Source organism: Pteropus medius, unplaced genomic scaffold (assembly GCF_902729225.1).
Source record: "Pteropus medius unplaced genomic scaffold, Ma_sr-lr_union100, whole genome shotgun sequence".
NCBI classification, from domain to species: Eukaryota; Metazoa; Chordata; class Mammalia; order Chiroptera; family Pteropodidae; genus Pteropus; species Pteropus medius.
This window is the reverse complement of record NW_024356397.1, coordinates 1,878,873-1,901,928: the sequence shown is the minus strand read 5'-3', so window position 1 is coordinate 1,901,928 and position 23,056 is coordinate 1,878,873. Positions and strand designations below refer to the sequence as shown.

At 47.0% G+C, this 23,056-nt stretch overlaps 2 protein-coding genes across 2 annotated transcripts; both read right to left on the bottom strand.

Moving 5' to 3' along the window:
* Positions 1-11,861, bottom strand: LOC120602172 (keratin, type II cytoskeletal 73). The gene is made up of 9 exons (XM_039862178.1): positions 11,388-11,861; positions 9,672-9,886; positions 8,795-8,855; positions 8,065-8,160; positions 7,191-7,355; positions 4,131-4,256; positions 3,556-3,776; positions 2,319-2,353; positions 1-1,514 (listed from the first exon to the last, which is right to left on the bottom strand). Exons 1-9 carry the CDS (start codon positions 11,832-11,834, stop codon positions 1,264-1,266), a joined length of 1,617 nt encoding a protein of 538 aa, XP_039718112.1. The 5' UTR covers positions 11,835-11,861; the 3' UTR covers positions 1-1,263.
* Positions 11,862-19,823: 7,962 nt separating this feature from the next.
* On the bottom strand, positions 19,824-23,056 carry LOC120602189 (keratin, type II cytoskeletal 2 epidermal-like). The gene is given in 7 exon segments (XM_039862204.1): positions 19,824-19,866; positions 20,532-20,752; positions 20,945-21,070; positions 21,896-22,085; positions 22,242-22,327; positions 22,697-22,757; positions 22,986-23,056. Coding segments are annotated over 7 exon segments (798 nt in total).

The window sequence follows — 23,056 nt, the reverse complement described above, 5'->3', positions numbered from 1 at the left end:
GCTCTTTGAAATTTTTTGCATTCCGACAGCATCGTCATGGCCTGGGGACTTATGAGAAATCTCTCAGCACAGACTGTTTGGAAGCTGAGTAGTATGTGTAACAGAGATGGCTCCATGCTTAAACACAACTCATACACATATATATTCACATCCATACTCAACCCAGTGAAACTTCACCAAAGACCAAGAGAACATGGTCACTACTTAAAAGAGAATCTACCTTTCACCTTTCCCCAGAGAACAGGGAACAGCCATAACTCAAGCTCCAGGCTTTCTGGAATTGCCTTCTGCTGCCTCTTGACCCATTTTAAATCTTGCCACAAGACAAGCGTTGGCTCCTCACCCTGCTGACAATCTGAATGTTCTTAAAGATCAGCCATTCACCAGAGCATTGGCCTGAGAAAAGCATGACTTAGAAGATGCATCTGCTGGGGATGAACACTGAGTATCACAAAATTCATTGGAGGTGAAGGTGGGATCCAGCAATTGTGCAAAGATCTCTTTCATTCAGATCTAAATATACTTTGGGGCTCTATGGAACACACAGCACCTTGGATGCCCCAGGTTCCAGGTCACTGACCTCCACATATAGAGGAGATGTGGCCTGAGATGAAGAGTCGCTTGGATGATAGAAGCAGCCTGATCCTGCATGACTTTTACAAGTTTACTGGTGAGATGCAGGAAGCAGGGAGGTGGGGCCTGAACAAGGACAAGAACTCACATATTGAGAGCACAAATCCCTTCGCTGATAGGACCAGCTTGCAGGGGTGCTCCCAGCTATATAGTCTGCAGGAACCATGGGAGGTACAACGATAACCAGGTGTTTCACCTGAGCTGGTGTTGCTCTAACAGGAGAAGTTCTTACAGGTCTATCAGTGGGCTTGTAAGCTCATGTACCCATAGAGAACATGGCCTAATAACTCCCTAATCAGGGCATGGAAAGCACAGCAGGAGGACTGGGGTTACCCTTGAGAGCAAACCTTCCTCTGCAAGAAGGCATGCAGGCCAGCGAAAGGGTCAAATCTTCACCTTTGGCAAGGCTTCGGGAAGGGGAGGCTGAGTTATGAGGTCTCTTGCTATGGAAGCAGAAGAATGGGCTAGAATACTGATTTTACATTAAGAAACATTAAGTCAGAGAGATGGGAGAGAGGAGATGTCCATGGCAAAGAAAAGCAAGGAGACTATGATAAATGTGACAGAGGAATTTCCTGGAGAAGGGAATTTCCAGAAGAGACCAGGGCAAGGCGGACAGCTGTTTTTCACTTATCGTGTGGTTTTCTTCACAGGTGAGCTCAAAGCTGAGGTCTTCCCTGGGAGATCCTTGAATTCACTTGTACTCCCCAGCCTGGTTTTGGCCTCCCCACGAGGGCTGCAGTTCCCACTGCCGGTGACACAGCCTCCAGATAGCATGCCATAGCCCACAGAGCTGGGCCGACAGCCATAGGTGCCGGTACCGCTGAACCCAAAGCCGAGTCCTGTGCCCGCAGTCCCAGCTGTGGAGCTACTGATGACAGCTGTGGAGGATGGAGGGAGGAATGATAAGTGTGTGTTCCAGGACAGGGGTGGCCCTAAGTCCTTTCCAACCTCCCAACCCCAACTAACTTAAATGTCTCCTTCTTTTGCAGACACTTCACACCAACCATGGACTTGAATTTAGTGACACACACTCAAAGCTTGAACAGCTCAAGCACCAGGAAAAACAGCCCAGATCCCAGGGGACCCCTAAATCAAGCACCTTCTCATTCTTTGAATGAACAGGAGTACGGAGGATTCCCTTAAAGAACAGATGGTACTCACACATCGCGTACGCCTACAAGTCTTGCATTTAACTTTAGAACGTATCCTTAACTTTTTTCAAACAATTTCCTGATCAGTTGATTTAGAGTTTTTGCTCGCCTGTCTCAGACAGAGACGGAGCTGAGCCATGCCGCGTGGGGCCAGAGTGAAAACCGGTCACGCACCACAGCGTCTGTGCTGGTCCCTACTCTCAATGAGAAGCAGGTGCGGTTCTTCCTGCTCACAGCTTCCCTCCTGGGGGAATGCCAGGTGGGAGTGACAGAAGAGGCTGGAGCTGAGAGTTTCATCCCAGCATGGGAGAGATTTCAAGGGAAAGGGCCAATGTGAAATGTCCGCACGTGGTGGGGAGCTGACTCCACGAGAGAAGAGGCAGCAGGTCTCAACAAGGGAGCCAGTTATGACAACAGAGCTCTACCAGGCAGAGCCCAGGCTGTCCCATGGGGGTCCTGGTGGCAGGTACCCGCTTACCTTGTGTTTGTTAATAGACTAAAAATATCCCCTCAGAGGTGTGAAATACTCACAAATGCTCACAGAGTTGGTGTATTCTCCAGACATCCTGCATGGAGAGAAAAGCACAGGTGAATCTCCATCACACGGAATCCGAGCTACCCTCACCACAGCCTGAAGTCAGCCAGACTGGCTCACGTCCAGGAGGCATAAACTGCACCTGTGCATCTCCAAGCACCTCCTCGTTTCTCCTCTGTCTACTCTCCCCACTTCAGAGATGTGTGAACTTGCAACCTTGGCACCCCAGTAGCAACACCACCTCCCGGGGCCCTCCTGTTGAGTCCTTAGCCCGGTTCTTCATTCCTGAGAGGTTACCACCAGAATAAGTACACTTGTAGAAATATGAGTATTAGGAGTTGCTGCTAGTGTAACTGTGTGATTTTAGGAGCAATAATGTCTCCTTTTTGGGTCTCACATACAAAGTGGTGCTAGGTTAGAACAGGGTTTTTCAAATGTCAGCACTTTATGGACCACCCTCCCATGTGTTGCTATGATCATGTACAACTCATACAGTTAATATTTTTCATTGTCTCTGACTTTCATAACAAAAAATGCATATCTATTAAAAGGAAGTTTTATATATCAGGGTAAATAGAAAAACAATACAATGTGACGAAAGAAAAAGACAACAACAATAAAAAGAAATATAATGAAAATAAAACAATTGAAAATACCATATGATTTCACTTATATGCGGAATCTAAGGAACAAAAAGAACAAACTAATCAAAAATAGACTCATAAATATAGAGGGCAATCTGGTGATGGCCAGAGGGGAAGGGGGTTGGGAGGCTGGGAGAATGGGGTGAAGGGTTAAAGAAGTACAAATTAATAGTTGCTAGATGGTCATGGGGATGAGGATCATGGCATAGGGAATAGTTAGCAGTAATATATTGGCTAGGTGAAGAGCCAGAGGAGAGAAAGAGTAATTGGGGAATCATTTTATAAACTATATAAATGTCTAACCAATGTACTCTATACTTGAAACTAATAAAATAAATTTTTTTAATTTTTTTTTACTAGATATTGTTGTCTCCCCAGAGACTTTCTCTGCTATAGTCTGAAGACTGGAAGGAGGAGAACCATAAAGGAAATTTATGTCTCACTATATGCTGTTTATGGCTATTTGTGGGTGACATGAAAAGCACCTTCGGCTCCTCCAGCAGCCTGCTCCCCATACTCGGGAAAACGAGTCAGAGCATTCGAAAAGTTCTTCCAGCTCTAGCATTCTAAGACCCCTCCCATCACTTACCGGCACTCCTCGCCCTCCAGCAACTTGCGATAGGTGGCGATCTCCACGTCCAGGGCCAGCTTTGTGCTCATCAGCTCCTGGTACTCACGCAGCATCCGGGCCAACTCCTCCTTGGCCTGGTGCAGGGCAGCCTCCAGCTCATCCAGCTTGGCCCTGGCATCCTTCAGGGCACAGTCGCCCCGCTGCTCAGCATCGGCGATGGCTGTCTCCAGGTTAGAGCACTGAGGGCCAGGAGGGAGCATCCCTCTGAGTTCTAAGGCACCCTGAGCATCACTTCAGCCCCCATGTCCTGCTCCACTTCCCAGAGCAAAGCCACACCCCTGGAAACAAAGTCCTGTCAACCTGGGACTGGGAGAGGTGTTATCCTCAGGCTCTTGGCTTTCTGAAAAGACCCTTCCAATTGTTCCAGATTTCAGATGGGAGCTAAGTGTGAAGGATGTGAGAGCAGTGGCTCCGTTTGAAGAAGGTTCTGGGATGGAGGGCCAAGAGAAGAAGAAGGACCATGGAGGAGAATGTGCGATGGGCAGTTCACCCCTCCCTTGGGAGTGAGCCAGGAACCCCCAAAGCCCCTTCACCTGCTTCTTCACACTCTCAATCTCTGAGCGCAGCCTTTGGATGAGGCGGAGCAGCTCTGATATCTCATTCTTGGTGTTTTTGAGGTCATCCCCATGCCGACCTGCAGCCAACTGGAGCTCCTGGAACTAGGGGGAGAAGGGCCAAAGAAGGACCTCGACTTAGGGCCTGGCTGACCTCGGCCTGGCACACCGCACCTTTGGTTGAGGTGGGTAGAGGTCCCCAACTTTACTAAGGCCTATCAATAGCCTCCCACTAAACCATCTGTTCATTGGACTTATTTATTTGCTTTAAGCACAGTTGATCTCACTGATGGTTAGATCTGACCACAAGGACTGTTCAAAGTCTCATACTCTGCACACTGCAACTTTATAACACACAACTCCAACTAGGGTACTCCTCTGCCTGTAGTCCTTTAAAGTCAAGATCAAATTCAAACTCCTAATATGGCATCAAGGTGCTTTTAGATTTGGCATCCACCAGCCTCTCCAGATTCATTTCTCATTGCCCCTTCCCATCACCTACCTGGCTCTCCACCTGTGCCAAACAGTTCCATGTTCCCTAAATGTCCCACATGCTCTCAAGTGTCTGAGTCTTTGCATGACCCTCTCCCTCCACCTGGAAAATCCTTCCCCATCCATCCTCCTCTGTTCCCTAGCTGACTCCAACTCAGCCAGTGCAGAGTCACTTCCTCTAGGAGGCTTTCCCTGATGCCCTGGTGGGGTGCACTTCTGTTCCCATAGTCCCTTGCACACCATTCCATAGGTCTCCCCGCAGTGTACTGTGATCACGTGTTTCTATGTCTTTCCAATCAGACTCAGAATGACTGGATGGCAGGGACTTTTGTTTATTCCTGAATTCCCACTACCTAGGATAGTAGCTGGCTGGTGCTCAGAAGAGGTCTGATGAGACAGAAAACGATAAGAACCAAATGACTTCACTCATTTGTGGGATATAAAAGAGAAAGTAACAAACAAACAAACAAAACAAACCAAACAAACTCATAGACATGTACAATAGTATAGTGCATACCAGAGGGGAAGGAGGGGGAGGGGAGTATGATGAGAGTAAAGAGAAACAAATACGTGGTGATGGAAAGAGATTAAACTTGGGTGGTGAGCACACAATGCAACAAACAGATGATGTATTATAGAATTGTATACTCGAAACTTATATAATGTTATTAACCAATGTTATCCTAATAAACTTAACTTACATAATCAATAAATACAACAGACACAGAAAAAAAAAAAATTCTAATGAATGAATGAACAAACCCAAGAGGGAGCTGATGAGATGCCCATCTGTATTTTCTGTGACTTCCTTCCATTCACAGCTCAGCTTGGCCCCAGACTCCCAGCAGTCATGTTGAGCATGGAGGGATATTTTAAGTATATGTGGTGGAGATAGATTCAGCTACACCCCTATAGCACTACTCATGAATTTTGGGTCATCTACTAGTTTGGGATTATTCCTGTCTTTGATGTCATCCATTGAATAGTCAACAGAGAATAGCCCGTTTCTACCTCAGAATTCAGCTTAAGGGGAACACAAAAATAGGTGACATTCAGGATTCTGGTGGCTGTGCTCTGCTGTCTGGGTGCTTGGCCTTGCCAGTCGTCTCATGGATGATCCCAGCATAGTCTTAGATTCAGGATTCCTTTTAAAGATGCAGGTCCCCAGGTGGAGGGTGCTTCTCTCTATGCTCCTGTGTTTTTCTTTGGTACTAACCTTGAGACAATAAATGCTGGGGCAGGACAAGTGGCCTTCTCTTGCTTCTCTGCAAGGCTGTATGAGCACGACGGCCCTCTCCACACACTAACTAGGATGGAGGCACTGATTCCCCAGTTCTGACACCAAACAGTCTCCTGAGACAAATGGGGAAGCAAACTCCTGCCAGTCAGCTCTATACCCACCCCAAGCCCTTATCATAAATGCTTCTCAAGCAGAGTTACCTCCTGATTTTCTGTCTAACTGCCATGGAATTGGCAGTCGGTCATGTAGATTCAAGTCCAGCTCCATCACTTACCAACTAAATGACCTTGGCAAGTTAATTAAACTCTCTGAGCCCTGGCTTCTTCATCTTCAAAAGGGGAATAATTATAGTAGGCCCTCATAACAGTGTTGCTACACTAATAAAATTTTGTTCAATGAGTGCTTACCCCTAACTGGGAAAGTGCAGGTGTAGATAACCCCAAAAAGCAAATGATCCCTAAATCATGTCTGTACAGATCTGCCTAATTCTTCTGGAAGGAGACGGAGGTTAAACACTGGCCATTGACAATCCAGAGTGATTAGGCCACACAGCCGTAGCTTACAGCAGTAATGTGGAGGGATTTGGGGACTGGGGACCTGAGCTGGAACATTTGTCAAGAAACCTTGGCCTGTGTTGTCTTCTAGGTTTTGAAAGCCTCCCATCTCCCACCCCTGCAGGCAAAATCTTTCTGTCCAGAGTGGCAAGGAGGCAGGGGGATGGACAAGATAAGGTCTCAAGGGTGTGGATTTCCCTTGAGAAGTAGCCTGATAAACAGGAAGAACAATTAGGAAATCATCATCTAGATGTGAGAAACCATATTATCTAAAGAATCATCTCTCCACCCACAACCCATTAAAGGAGTTAAAAATTAAGGGACTCAAATTCCCCTTTTATTTTTGGAGTTGGACTTGAATGAAAAGGTAGGAGTTACCTGATCTCAGATCACACTGAAGAGACTCCCTAATTCATTGTAATTAATGAGGGAGTTGAGATTCTAACTACCCATGTTTCCTACCTTCCCAGACTCAGTTCAAAACTCTGCCTCTAGAAGTTGTTCCTGACCTGTCTCACCTGATCCTAGTTCCCTAACCTCTCCAAGCCTTCATTTGCACTCAGCTGTGTGTGTCCTCCCATGGCTGCCATGGTCTAGGTGGATCCTAAAGACAGAGATGCATTTTCTCCTCCCTTCAGTCTTTCCCTAGTGCTGGGACAGTGCTGAGCTCCCAGCCAGCATGTGGGCCATTGTGGGTCATGGGACTGAACCAGAGGCCTCAGAACACATGACTCAAGGGGATGTGCAGCCTACCTTAGTCTGGTACAGGGCCTCGGCTTCGGCCTTGCTCTTCAGAGCAATATCTTCGTACTGGGCCCGGACCTCAGTGATGATGCTGTCCAGGTCCAGGCTCCGGTTGTTGTCCATGGACAAGATGACAGATGTGTCACTAATGTGGGACTGGATCTGAGCAATCTCCTGCATGGGAAACAAGGAAGCATGAAATGCCTTTTGTTAGTAGAGGAAGGTGCCACGATGATAGCTCTGCCCCAGCAGGGGAGCCCCCAACCCTCCAAAATATAGGCAAGCTATATTCCCGAAAGTTTATAAGAATAGAGCTCACCATCCCAGAGGTTTCAACACCACACCTAACACTGCTGAGTGGATTCGATGTAGCCCAGGTCACCTGAGCTGCATCAGGAGTGAAGAAAGTAGGAGGAAACAGCCTGGCCACCACGTAAGGCACGCTAAGGACTTGGGAACCCATAGATGCTTGACTAACAGGCTGAAATTTGAAGCCGGATTGTCATGGAGGCAGTAGACGGTTTGAGGATGCCCTACCTCCATCCCTGGGGATTCCTTCCCAAGACTGAAGGAGATACTCCCAGTGGCAGAGAGAAAATAGGCAGAAATGAGAATGAGCTCTGCTGAAGGTCAATAGGAACCCCCTAAGAACCTGTGGCTTCCTAAAGGATATGACAGCAGAACATCTGAAGGCCAGGCTGAGGCTGATGGCACACATCATTTGGAGGCACCAGGATAGATGTCACTCTTGCCTTTGATCTACAATGCTCCTAGCATCCAAATGCTGGAGGTCCCTGGGCTCTTAAAGTTACTGATGAGTAAGTAACTGCTCATTCACATATCTGTCCTTCCAGAGCTGGGGATGGAGCTGGGAGAGCCTTACCCCCTCATACAGACACTTGAAGAACTTGATCTCTCCATCCAGGGCGTCCACCTTGGCCTGCAGCTCCACCTTATTCATGTAAGCCGAATCCACATCCTAAGGGAATCCAGAGACCCCCTGACATTGCCCTTTTTCAACCACAGACAGGATTCTCCTGGGAACTGGCATCCCAGAGCCAACTTTGTAGCTAGCTACTTTAGGGAATAGAGTCAAGACCAGAGGCAAAAAACCTGACCTCCACCCAGGACTCATTGAGATACTTTAAATAAGTTCCTCATACCTCTGGAACTCTTTCTGCACTGTCCCAAAATAGGATCTTTTTACTGACTTTATTTTTCAACAAGAAGGTATGGGAGAGAGCCCTATTCAGCCCCCACCACCTGCCCAGTAGGTCATTCAGCAGTCAGAGCTGAGGGCAGCCATGGCTATTTACCAGGGACAGATAGAGTTGGAAGGTAAATCTATAGCCTCTCTTAAAGTATACGACCTGTTCCCCGAGCCAAAGTGGGCATGACCTGGGCTCTTGCCCGTCGACACACAACATAGAGACTGATAAAGCGATATGCTCTAGATAAATATCAAGGTGTCCCAAGCAACAAATTCCTCCATCTTCTCCGTCACTTTAACTCTAGGCCCTTCTATAGGGACCTCAGTCTCCTATGATGTCACCTCCCCTCACCCTCCACACTCCACTCCCTGGGTGACTGAGGGACACGCACCCCTTCCTCACCTTCTTAAGCACCACAAACTCATTCTCAGCAGTTGTCCGCTTGTTTACTTCCTCCTCGTATCTGCAGGAAAAGTGTCATAGTGAGTAGAGTGTTGTGTGTGTGTGTGTGTGTTCTCATTGTGAAAAAATAAAAGAGATGCCTATGTTATATATCTTTAATAAGTATTTCTACATCTATACAAATCTGTCCAACTCACTAAGACTGTTTGTTCAGCATTGTGGGCAGGGTTTGAAGCAACCCCCTCCCGGGCCATGTGACCAGATAATTTCGGGTCTGGATTTCCTCTGCTGCCGTGAGTAAGTAGGTCCTTCTTCCTGCCACTTAATGTCTAAATCACAGGAACATGTTGCTGCCCCTCTTAGCCATGATTCCTGTGTCATCTAGCTGCCTGACACCCTCACCAATAACTCTAACCCACCACTAAGCATGACTCTAAAGAAGACAGAAATGTCCCCTGAGAAAGGAAAAAGGAGCATGGCCCAAATGTCTAAGACCTGAGGGAAATGAGAGTGGAAGCCCAACATAAATTCCAGCTCCCTGCTGAGGGTTTTCCTTGGAACTTAGGGGCAAAGTGAGCGAGCTTTGGAACTAAGAGGCTATGGGGTATACACACTTAAGCTCTCTTGAGTGGGGAGTGTGCCAAGGAGGTGGCCACCTGCCAGGAGAGCCCTGCCACTGCCCAAGAGCCTGGATGTCCACTGTCCAGCCCCCCTGGCTGCCCAGAGAAGGCTCTCATCTTGCCCAGGCAGAAGAGCTGAGGATGGGTCACTTTCACATGAGCTCAGTTCTCCCAAGGCCAGAGACAAATGTCCCAGGGCCTGCTGAGAAAACCAGCCCTAGGAGGCAGGTCAGTCTGGACGCAGTGTCTCTGCTCACCTCGTCTTGTAGTCCTCCACCACGTCCCTCATGTTCCTCAGCTCTGAGTCCAGCCTCACCCTGTCCCCGGACAGCGTCTCCAGCTGCTTCCGCAGGGTGCTGATGTAGCCCTCAAGGATGGGCTCCAGGTTGTTCTTGCAGTTGTTCAGGTCCAGCTGCTGCAGCAGCTCCCACTTGGTCTCCAGCACCTGGTTCTGCTGCTCCAGGAACCGTACCTTGGAACCCAGATCACCAGACAGTTATGGGGAGAGGCTGTGGAGTTTCCTTCTCTGGATGGTAGCTGTGTTCTTTTATGCTGCATTAGCTTAAAGGGTAAGCCTCAGCCCTTAGAAAATGCCGCTCATGCCCCTCCTTACCCGGACTCTTTGTCTGACTGCGGTTTTCTTTCTGGGAGCGGCCCCTAAGATCAGGAGGGGTCTCAACATCTTCTTTTCCCTCTAGTCAAGATCTGTCTCCTCTGCACCTGTCTAAACCTGCCTGGATTAATATGAGTGGTCAGCCTGGGCCAGCTCTCTTTAAGGCAAGTCCTTAAACATGCAAACTAGCTAGTACTGGCCTTCACACCTTGGATTTCTCTGCTTGGGGCTCAGTGGCCTGGCTTGCGCTCTGCCCACTCTTTCCCCTCAGCCATGGCCTCTCCCAGCCTAGCCAGAGGCTGGTGCTCAACTGATCTGCGGTCTCTGGTCCTCCTATTTGCTTTCATGTCCAACTCTCTATGATCTCAGAGCATTTTCCCAGGGGAGAGCTAGCATTCTCAAGGGACAGCCTATGAAAAGCATATCATCCCCTTGCTTAAAACCCTCATATGGTTCCACACCGCCTACAGGGGCAAATCCAAATTCCTTCTTGTGCTCTTCACAATGTGCCCAGCTCCTCTTCCACCATTCATCCAGCATCCACACAAACCCAAGGTGTTTCCATGCTCCAGACAAGTCCTTCGTGCTGCTTCCTCTCCCTGGGTCACCTTTTCCCACCTCCATCTGACAAACTCCTACTCAGGCTTTACCATCCTACCTCACTGTCACCCCTGGTGAACTTCCTGTGTTCCCCAAAGCTCAGGAAGTCTCTGCCTCCCAAGACGTTCTTACCCCTTTGTTCCTTGGTGATTCTCAAACTCGGGTGTGCATCAGCATCGCCCTGGGGCCTGGTTAGAAATGCACATTCTCAGGCCCCACTCCGAGTCTGTGGTTCAGTAGGCATGAGGTGGGGCCTGAGAACATGCATTTTTAATGAATGCCCTGGTGATGCTGATGCTGCCAGTTCAGGGACTACTTTTGAGAAACTTCGGTGTCTCACCTTAAAGTCTGGGCGTATTATAGGCTATGAGTCTGTCTTCCGACCAGAGGCTGAGCTGATCTGTGTCTTGTGAGAGGAGGAACTGGGTCTCATGGCATTCCAGACATCCTAGGCTGTCATCGGCTTCTCTTTGGTCTGGCTTCTAAGTTTCGCGTGCCATCCCTCTCCTTCTCAGCTCAGGCCACTTTCCTTGTCTCCCAGACTAAGCTCTCTAGCTCCTCCCACCCCTCTAGCCATCCCGATCCCTCAGCACTGATCCCTCAGTCCAGGTTTGTCCAGTTCCTCCCTGCTCTGTCCTCAGCTGTGTCTGCATCCTGGAAATGTGTCCTGCCTTCCTCTACCTCAGACAGGGAACCCCCAAAACAGGGGGAATGGAAGAAAAGAGAGGCTCTACGTTTGTCTTTCTCTGGAAAGTCCCACCTTGTCGATGAAGGAGGCGAACTTGTTGTTGAGGGTCTTGATCTGCTCCCGCTCCTGGGCGCGCACTTTCTGGATCTCAGGGTCCAGCTCCACATTGAGGGGAGCCAGAAGGCTCTTGTTGATGGTGACCTGGTGGATGCCCCCTGGAGGGCACACAGATGGACACACAGGCCCCAGGGCCACATTGCCAAACATGCTGCCAGCAAAACCACTGGCCCTGCTTCGGCCAAACCCATAGCTTCCTGCCCGCCCGCTGCCACTGGCCACGTTGAAAGAGACACTCCGAGCGCCCCCCAGGCTGTAGAGACTTCGACTGCCGAAGCTCCTACTGAGACTTTTGCCCCCTGCCTGGTAGGAGGACGAGCTGTCTCCTGAAAGCACAGCAGAGCAGCCACTGAAGCCCCTGTTGGTGGCAACACCTGACTTGCAGGCAAATTGGCGGCTCATGCTGGGAAGGCCGGAGACCTGGAATAAGATGCTAACCCTTAGCTGAGATGCAACTCATCAGCCTGTGATCTTGGGCTCCCCTTTATAGGGCTCAGGAGGGAGCCACTGCCCTAACTTGTGGGTTTAGTTTGCCTGGGAGCAAGAAATCATTTTCTCCCAGCAAAATCAGAGATACCAGGTAAATAACTTGAAAACCTCCAAAGTGGTGGGCTTGCAAGCATTGCTCGTGTAATTTGACTTTTATCTAATTAACATGAGGTAATTAGCCTGGCCAAATTATCCCTAGAAAGATCTTGGCTCAACTGCCCTTCCTCAGAGAGTGGGAAGGTGTGGTAGGGTGAGGGGGGATTGCGGGGGTGCAGAGGAGAGACCTTTAATTTTCAACGTCATCTGTGAGAGATCTCACAACTATATCAGCATCAGATGGGCTGCTTCAGAGACCCAGGCTGAGCCACTTTTATGTGGTTAGAAAGAGATTCCATGGCCTAGTTTCCCAGGGTTCCTGGAGACAATTCTCATGGTGGCCAGGACCGTGGGAAATGAGCCCATTAGGAGCCCAGCCCAACCTTCTGGCTGCCAGCCCCTCTTGTGCCCTCCCAGGCCAGTTTCCTGTTCTTCTTTGCTGGCTAGGCCACCCTGGCCCCTCCTACCATTGCCACACTTGACCCTGAAATAATGATATTGCCACCATTCACCGTGGCTGACATGGTACAGTGCTCTACAGCACTAAAAGAACTGGCACACAGAAGCTCATTTAGTCCACTTGGCCTGGGGAAGAGCTATGTGATCCAAGTTTTACAAATGGGAAAACCAAAGCTCAGATAGTTAAGAATCCCAGAGGATGCAAATACCCAACAAAAACTAGGCCCCAGCCTTGAAGACTCCCTTGGCTGGTCTTCTGACCCTACATTCAGAGTTATGCAGGGCTTACTCGTCTGTCCAGCCAGACAGCCAGCCATTCACCTGCTCATTCATTCATCCTTCCACTCATTTAAGAAACTTCTGTTGAGGGCTGACTCTATCCTGAGTACTGTGCCAGGCTCCAGGGTCATAAATTAATAAAACAGAAGCCTAGTTCATAATTCTAGGAGGAGGAAAGGCGCTTGAATTTCATTAAACTCTTGACATTACCAAAGTATTTACAATTCCTAAATCCCAAATATATTCACAGTGTATAATTCCCTCCACAAAAATGCAATTATTTCACTAGCCAGAGTACTTGAAAGAACAGTTTGCCAATTTCTCTTTTCTATTTCTGTACAAAGATTATGGCTCTATTCTGTATTATGTATTATAACACATAATACTATTACTATTGTATCAAACGATTGCCATATTTAACCTTTTCTCTTTTTTTTTATACGAACATCTATTTTCTAGTTAAGAATAATCATTTTCTTAGACGGTTTCAACTTTGCTACCAGCGATGGCACTTGGCAATCTTTTTGGTCTTTTTTCACCAGACACAAAGGATTTATTACCTTGCAATTTCTCCATAAAGCACGAGTGAAGACTAACAAGGCCATGCTGTGATGGGGATGCCGAGTGTTCCATCCAGAATCACTTCCCAGTTGACTTCTTTCAGCACACCAGAGTCAGGATAGATGTGACTCAGACCTGTGTCTCTACAAAACTACAACCTGCTGTCACAGGCCTTGAGATCACTCCCTAAGGGTTGAAAGCAGCTGTTCTTGCTGTGACTGCCAACTTGGCACTGTGGCGTGTGAGGGTTAATGTGCAGCTAGCCCCTCACCCCACATGGCCTTCACTTCTCCTCTCCCACCCCGGCCTTCGCTCCTTGTGAACTTGCCACAGGGAAGTTCCAGTCACATCTCAATTCAGCCACTCTTATCTGGCCAGCCTTCTTAAATTGCACCACTTCTCTGATCTAATTCGGTGTCTCTACCTGTGTTCCAGGTGTGTGCCAGTCTTCCCTGACAGCCTACAAATTTCCTGAGGACAAGTCCCATCCTCTCTCTAGTCCTCTTTACTCACTCTCCAGAACCACAGGAGTGAGGGATTCTCATGGAGGGGGCAAAAAGACTCTTAAGGGCCTCTGAAATCATTCCCCTTAAGGACAGGTCCTTAGCACCTGTCTTTAAAACTCCCTAGTGGGCCTCTTACATTTTACATCCTGCCACTGCTCTTGACAGGGGAAACTCCATGCCAGTTGAACACTTATTAATCTTCACCCAATTTCTAAGTCAGCCCCACTTTCCACAGAGGGGCAGTGTTCTCATAAGCCTTCATCCAGGCCTCTAGAGCAGGTGTCTCTGATGGGTTCAACACAAAGGAGTCAAGAAATCAACCCCCATCATGCCCAGGAGCAATAAAATCATGTTGCAAAAGAATATTTAGTATTTCTCATCCTAGAAAGATGGAGCAGACATACTTTACCAGACCCTGCTCTCGCAGGGGAAATGGTGTGAACACTATTCTTCCTCTTACTCCAACTAAAAACCTAGATATTATATATAAAACAGATGTTAGAAGACTAAAATGTGGAGAGAAGAAGGCACATCAGCTAGAGACCTCAGGAGCCAAGGAGCGGCATGGCAGTAAATTCTCCGTTTTTCTGTTTGTTTCATATATTCCAGACGTGGAGCGGAAGAAGGCACTCTAGAAGGGCACAGCTTTTTTAAAAGCGCTAATAAAAGCTTAATCTCTCTAGCCAAACCTAGAGGAATGGGGCAGCCCAGCAAACCAGAACACATAGACAGTAGACTCGACTCTGGCCAAACACTACAGAACACAATGCAGCCCCACCCATCCACTCCATCTAAAGCGGAGAGGGAATCCTAGACTTGACACTCGCTAGTGTTGCAAAACATTCTTAGCTGAAGGAAAACGAAGAGAATTTGTTGCCAGCAGACATCTCTTATGAGAATGGCTAAAGGAAGTTCTCTGAAGAGAAAGGAAATGATAAAAGAAAAGTTGGAACATCAGAAAGAAGGAAAGAACGTGGTAATAAAAAAAAAATAGGTAAATACGATAGACTTTCCTTTTCCTCTTGAATTTTCTAAATTATGTTTGATTATTGAAGCAAAGATTACAACAGTGTCTAATGTAATTAGAAGATATATTTAAGAAATAAATGAGAACAAGTAAAGGGAAGTAAGAAAGTTAAGATTTCTTCATTTGAACTGGTAAAATGATGACAAATACAGACTATCGTAAGTTTTATATATATAATATGTACATATAATATGTATGTATAATATGTATATATAATATATAACATATATATTATGTAATATAGAAAAGATGTGCTGCAAAAAATGAAAAAACTGAAAGAAGAAATAGATAAAATCACAAGTAAAGTTAGAGATTTCATATTCCTCTCTCAACAATGAGTAGAACAACTAGTAATTTTTAACATAAGGTCAAAAGTAATTCAATGGAAGAAAGAGAGCCTTTTCAACAAATGGTGTTGGAGCAATTGCACATCCATAAACCAAAATTAAATAAACAAAAGCTCAAACTAAGTCACACTTTATACAAAAATTAACTCGAAATAGATGACTGACTTAAACTTAAAATATAAACTAAAAACTTTTTGGAGATAATATTCAGGATCTAGGGCTAGATAAAGAGCTCTTTGACTTGGTATTAAAAGCATAATCCATAAAAGAAAAAATCAATAAATTGGACTTCATCACAATGAAAAACTTTGTTCTGCAAAAGACCCTATTAGGAGGATAAAAAGACAAGCTACAGATTGGGAGAAATTATTTGCAAGCCACATATCCAACAAAGGTCTTATATCTATGATATATAACGAACATTCAAAATTCAACAATAAAAGAACAAGCAATCTCTTTAGAAAATGGGCAAAACACAGTAAGAGACATTTCAATGAAGAGGATATACAGATGGCAACTAAGCACATGAAAAGATTTTCAGCATCATTAGCCATTAGGGAATTGCAAGTTTAAACCACAATGAGAATCACTACACATCTATCAGAATGGCTAAAATAAAAGTTAGTGACCGCACCAAAGGCTGGTGAGGATTCAGAGAAACTGGATCACTCATACTGTGCTAGTGGGAATATAAAATGGTACAGCCACTCTGGAAAACAGCTTGACAATTTCTAAAAAACTAAATATGCAACTGCCGTACATCCCAGCAATTACACACCTGGACATTTACTCAAGAGAAATAAACCTTATGTTCACACAAAAACCTGTACACAAATGTTTATAGCAGCTATATTCAAAATAGTCAAAAAGTGCAAACACCCCAGATGCCTTTCAATGGATAACAAAGTGTGATACATCCATACCGTGAAGTATCTTCATCGGTGAAAAGGAACAAGCTATCGATACCTGAAAGGACCTGAACGAATCTCCAGAGAATCATGCTGAGTGAAAAAAGCCAGTCGCAAAAGGCTCTATACTGTATGATTCCATTTATATAACATTCCTGAAATTTAAAAACGGAAAACAGATGAGTGGTTGCCAGAGGTAAAGAAAGGGGTGTCACAGGAAGGAAGTGGGTACGAGGGATCCTTGTGGTGATAGAAATGTTCTGTATCTTAACCATATCCATGTCAATATGCTGATTATGATATTGTACCATATAGTCTTACAAGGTGTCATCATCTTACATTTATTGAACACTGACTATATGCCAGGTACAGTTCTGAGCACATTAATCCTCAAAATAACCTTCTTCAGGAGGTAGAATTAACATATACTTTTTACAGGTAAGGAAACCAAGGCACTAAGAGATTAAAGTCACTGGGACAAGGTCACACAGATGGGAGCCGAGAATGGAAGCCAGACAGTCCACTGCAGAACCCATGCATTTCACCACTATTGCCTGAAATCGTCTTTAAATGACCCATTTCCCTGACCCTGAGATTCTTATTCAAAAGGTCTGGGGCAGGGCCTGAGCTTGTAGAGTTTCTTATCCTCCCTCACACCTTTCATTCTGAGCTTGAACCCTCTCTCAGGGGCTCTGCCTTTGAAGGTTACAATCGGCAGCACGATACAATTTCAGCTCACGTTCCATTGTCCGGAACTTAGTTTCGTGGCCACAATTATTTGTAAAGGAGGCTTGGAAATGTAGTCTTTTTGGTGGGTGGTCAGGTCTCATCTACAACTTCTATTTCTATAAAAAAAAGAGGAGAAAGGATATTGGAGGACAAACAGCAGGTTCGAGCACACTCTGTCTGCTGGCTAAGTAAGCACTCTTGTCCCTGTATCACTCTGCCGTTTAAAACTGCATGATGGGGTTCAAATCCCTTGAGGTCATGCAGCAGACAGATGACCAATCGTCCTGGCTTGCTCAGGACATGGGACTTTCAGTTTTAAAACCAGGAATGTCCCAGGAAAACAGAACAAGTTGGTCAGTCTAACCAGAAAGCCTCTCATGTCATGATCTGGCCCCACCCACCTCTCCTACCACTCACTGCTCTCTCCAAGTTCCACCAGAACTCACTTCCTTGAAAGAGTCCAAAGAGCCATGCTCTTGTCAACCTTCTTCATTTATTCAACCTATTGGCCACCTACTATGAGCTTGGCTTCCCACAGGAGATATAGTACCTCCATCTAAAACACTCCCTTCCCCCGGCTAACTCCTCCTCATCTTTCAATTTTCAGGTGTCAGCTTTCAGAGCTCTTCATCAAGGAAGTCTCCCCTTCCTTCCAGTCTGGTCCCTTGCTCCTGACATGTACTTCCTTGAAACAGCACTTATGTCACTGTCCTCTGATTGCACATTCGCTTGCCTGCCTTCCCAGTAAACAAAGGTCTTGGTCACCATTTTGTACCGGTGTCAAGAATAGAGTTTAGCACATAGTAGGTGCTCAATTAATAATTGTTGAACGAATGCTTCCTCACCAGGAGCCTGGGGCTTGCTCATACAAGGAGCTATGCCCATCCTCTCCTTGGCCATCTTCCTTCCTCTAAGTGCTCATGACATGGAACTGATGAGACTCCCTCTCAATCCAACACTGCTGGAATCCATGGAGTGCTGAACTGTTAACTGCTTTCTGGGCAAAGCAGAAGACAAAAGCAACAGTTTTCCTCATGACCCAAGCCCCTAGGCTGCTGCTTCACACTCCACATCCTCTGGCCATTTCCCTGATAATAATCCTTATAACAATAATGATAGAAACACTGTTACTCCTTAATTAGGCAATAATGACACCAACTTAGCTGCCAAGCCACCTTCCAAAACTAAATAGAAATAACATGCCATTCGGTCAGCACAGATAATTGAGTGGGGAGAATAATGAATGAGCTTGTGTGGATGTGTATGGGTGCGTATTGCAGGGTTGTGGGGCAGCGAGTGGGGTGAACAATATACTCAGGGCCCATCTGGTCAGTACGTTTTTTAAAAGTTCCCAACAGATGAGTTTCTCATGAAGTGTACTGGAAAGTGTGGTGGGGAAGGGAGGAGGAATCGATGGGGTGGAGGCAGAAGTAGGCAACTTTTTAAAAGGAAACAGGACACAAGATCTCCACCGAGAATATGGGCCCAGGGCTCTTTTCGTGCCCCTTGTGGCCCAGTAGGTCACACCAGACATTTATTTCAAACTGGACTTCATCTGGAGTGTGGTCCTAACACATATTTGCTTCTCTTCCATTTTTATCCTCATTTCTGGAGAAGGCAAGACACATGAACATAAACTCAGGCCCCTTTCACATTCTCTCCAGGTGGATAATCCACATCAGCTTTCTCAGGGAAAGGGATGGGACCAGGCTGGCACACCTGTACCCATTAGGTCTCCATAGGTCTTCCTCTCCCTTTTTCCCTTTGGTGAGCATCCAGGGTCTGTGAATCTATGAGGACAGTGACTCAGAATGGGTCACGTGGAGCTTTAGAAAATAAAATCGGAACAAGTTCTTGATAAACCATGGTTGCAGATTATCAGTGTAACGACTGACACCCATGAAGGTGAATAACTGAGCGTTGGTAGTAATCTCCGAAGAGGAGGTATGTGTATGCCTGTATTTCAAGACCAAAATAAAGGAGAGATTTGCTTCTACTCCACAGAAGGGGACAACATGGACTAAGAGCACTACAGGAGTACAGGGCAAGGCAGGGAGAAGGTGACTGAGAGCCCCCTAGACCCACTGAGACTGCATATGAAGGGTTTCTATGGGCCTCCAAACTTTGGATGCATAAAGTAAAAAAACAAAACAAAACTTGTTTTGACCTAGAAGCCTCTTTCCAAATTGCCAAAGAAAATAAAAGATGAGGGTAGAGCCAGAGCAGGTACGTATACTGTGAAATACTAAGGTTCATGGACATCATGAGACCAGGGCCAGAGGATTCAACTTTGCCTACAGGTTTCTGTGCCCTGAGATGGAGCCCTGGTTTCTTGTTGTACTTGACTCTTCATTTCCCACACAAGAACCAGTGTCTCCAGAATTCCCAACTTGAGGCCTGGATCTTCGGGAGCTCCCACTGTCTCCTGCAGACCCCACAGCCCTGGATGCAGATCCAGAAGCTACATCGGGTCCTCTGAGGGATCTACCTCCCCTCAGGGAGACTGTGCCCCCCGAGCTGAAGCCCCTCATGGCTGCACCAGAAACGGAGACTGCATTTGTCACTATCACTGTGAGAAGAGAGAGAGAAAGGGTTAGAGCAGCTCCAGGCATCCCCACGTGCCTTCTAAGTCCCTGAGTATCCATCTCACACACGGCACCGAGGGGCATCTCCCTGAAGTGTCCCATAAAGGAACGAAGGCTCTCACACCATCCATCTGTCTGGGCCAACTCTCCACCATGGGATTCAGGGAGTCCTGAAGGCCTTGGGGTGAGCATGGAATCCTAGAGTCTTGATGCTTTCTACTCAAATCCCCTCCATGGGGCCACAAGACAAGAAGCAAGTTGCCCAAGACCATATAATCGGAGCATACAGAGTGAGGCCGGGCCCTCAGAGCCCCCCGCCTTCTGGCAGAGGGCTCCTTCCTCCTTATCTCAAGCAAGGGGAAAGGTGACTCCTAACTGGCCAGCAAAGGATAACCCCCCATTCCATTATTCACAGTAGCTCACGTTGTTGGTGACTTCTCCAGACAGCCTGTTAGCACAAAAACAATCAGAATAATCAATAAATCTTTTGCCCAGGTCTCAGAGCAGAATAATTACCAGCATGAAGGATACCCTAGATCTGATCCATAATGTGTAATTCAGTCTCCCTCTGGAAAATACCTGGGTCCTAGAATTGCATCAATTCCCACCTGGAGTAACAAGGACAGCTGTCCTCATATCCCTTTTCTATAGTCTCACTCTCAGCGGGCTCGTCACCATTGTTCCTGGACTCCCACAACTGCTCCTTGCTCCCCAGGCCCCCTTGGGCCTCGAGTCCCTCTCCACCCTTTCCCCAGACAGGGCTCAGTCAGGCCATGCTGGACTGGGCAAAGCTAAGGAAAGCTATGCCTTTTTTCAACGTCTTTCTCAATGGTAGGGAGATCTCCCCAGTTTTCCTTTTGGTCCAGAAGTCCAGAAGGAATGTTTGAAGGCGTTAAGGACTCCAACATACAGGGCCAAGATCTGCACTAATCATGTATAGTATACTCTGGACAAAGGCCTTGACTGGACACACATCCTACTACCCCGATGAAGCTCAGATATTGTTTCAAGAATGAGCAAGTTCATTAGTTGTCCCATCATACAGATAGGAACGTTGGTACAGGTTCACTACTGATGGACGCTTGCTCATTCTCTCCTCTCTGGGTCACCCACCTGCTTTCCTCACCCTCCAGCAGCCTGCAATAGGTGGCGATCTCCACGTCCAGGGAAAGCTTGGCTCCCAGCAGTGCCTGGTAGTCACACAGCAGCCAGGCCAGGTGCTCCTTGAACTGCTGCAGGGCAGCCTCCACCTCAGCCAGCTTGGCCTGGGCATCTTTGAGAGCTGCCTCCCCTTTCTGCTCTACCTTCAGGGTAGTGTCTTGCAGGGCAATGCTCTGCCAAGGGCCAATGGCACAGGCAGTAAGGAAAGCGCAAGAGACCAGGTATCTACCTGTATTTGGCTAGGCTTCTCTCTTGCCCACCTTCATAATTTATTGCGGAAAATGTGAGAATACAGAAAAGTAGGGGGAAAAAATCTCTCACAATCCTACCTCCCAAAGGCTACCATTGCCAAGTTGGTGCCCCACCTGGTTCTTGAGGTTGGTGATTTCTGCCTGAAGTCTCTGGATGGCTCAGTTCAGCTCACTGACCTCCATCTTAATCACTTTCAGGTCATGACATTTTTTCCTGGCAATGACCTGGAGCTTCTGGTACTGGAACCAGGAAAAGGTGAGAGTAAAAAGGTAGCATGGGGAGAGCCAACCCCAGGACTCCTCACCCCCCAGACCTCTATGCCTCCTGCCCAGTCTGGTCTTTGTGGCCAAAACCAACTTATAGAAGAGACACACCTATCCGCCGAGAATGTATAGTCTAGCTTCAACACATTCCTACACAGCACAGTCATGTGACTATCAAAGACCACCTAGCCACATCCTAGACAGGAATATACCTGTGGTCTGACCTTCCCAGACAGATCTTGAAGGGAGAGATAACAACAGACAATCCATAATAGGAGGAAAGCACCAACTATTTTGTATGTGAACCTGGAATCATTATTACTATCAAAGAATCACCTTATATTACACTCCACTCAGGTGAGTATTAGGAAGATCAGTCTTCCTGAAGATGTGCTTCCACAGATGTGGGGTGGGAAGGCAGAGGGGAGCATGAGCAGGTAGAAGGAAGAAGGCCTGATTGAAACACTGGCTGCCACGATAAATAGAATTAAAAGCTGACTATACTGGTTAGAAAGCCATTTAGGTATCTCTAAAGGCACCTGAGTCTACATAATTGGGTTGGTTTCCCCAGCACAGGACTGGCAAGCCCCCAGAAGCCAGAGCCCTAGTAACTTCCAGTGGTGGCTGAGCGAGAGACTTTCACCGGTACTCTGCCCACTCATCTCAGAAAAGGACATATGAGATCAGGTGACCCTACCAACCGCAAGGCCAATGGAGCAGGTCAATCCTTGTTGGCAAGGGCGGTATTCTTATATGCCCTCTGGGAATACCTCAGCACAGGACACTTTTCCAGATGGGTACCTTGGTCTGGCACAGGGCCGTGGCCTCGGCTTTGCTTCTCTGAGCCATCTCTTTGTACTGGGCTTTGGCCTTGGAGAGTATGCTGCTCAGATCCAGGTGGCAATTATTGTCCATGGAGAGGACCACGCTGGTGCCCTCGACTGGCTGCTGCACCTGGGTCAGCTCCTGTGCAGCAGGGCAGGGATCTGTCCTCAGGAAATGCCCAGCATCCACCTATTGGGGTTCTCAATGTCACCTCACTGCCAGCCATGTGGAAACTCAGGGGCAGCCCAGGAAAACTTTTTCCCTCTTCTTCAGTTTTCCAAGCATCCCAGAGCCTCTCAGGGAGCTTAGACCCCAAACTTACCACCACATAGAAGACTTGATCTCCTGCTGCAGGGCATCCACTTTGGTCCCGAGGTCCACCTTGACCAAGTAGAAACTGTCAGCATCCTGAAAGAAAGGAGGCAGTGGGCCTTGGGGCTGGAAGAGCTTTACCTGCGCTGTCAGGATGCCAGAGGGAGAGTAGCATCAATAGCGTTACTCGGAAAACGTCTAAAAAGTAACAGATTGGGGACAATGCCAAGTGGATTTGTAACCAAGTGGCGATATCCTTAAGAAGTTGAAAACAAGATTTTTGAGCCAGAAATAGATTTGCCTTCATTCTTAGAACTTTCTAGTAGCCTTGCACTCAGCACGGTGCTGAGACAGATGTTAAGTGCGGGAGGGGATTATTTGCAGCTGAGGAAACTGAGCCCAATGCAGAGAAGGGTGAAGAATGCCAGAACTGAGACCTGGGAGAGAAAGCCAGCTGCCTCTCACTTTCTTCAGTACCATAAAGTCATTCTCAGCATTTGTCTTATTGTTGACTTCTGCTTCATATCTGGTGAGATTCAGCGGATAAGACTATTATGTCTAAAGATATTTTATTTTCTCTGCTCTCCTTTACCTCTGAACAGACATCCACAAACGGACTCACAAGAAGAAAACACACAAGGATTTCTGTAAAGAAAGGCCAGTTCTATGCCATGGCACTCTTTTTAGACCTAGACCCAGCAGCCACAGGTATTTTGGTAGAATATCACCAACACACTTGCACCTGCTCACTCACTTCTTCCTATATTCCTCCATGGAATCCTGGATGTTCGTTAGTTCTGCTTGCTGCCCGGTCTTCTCTGCCAT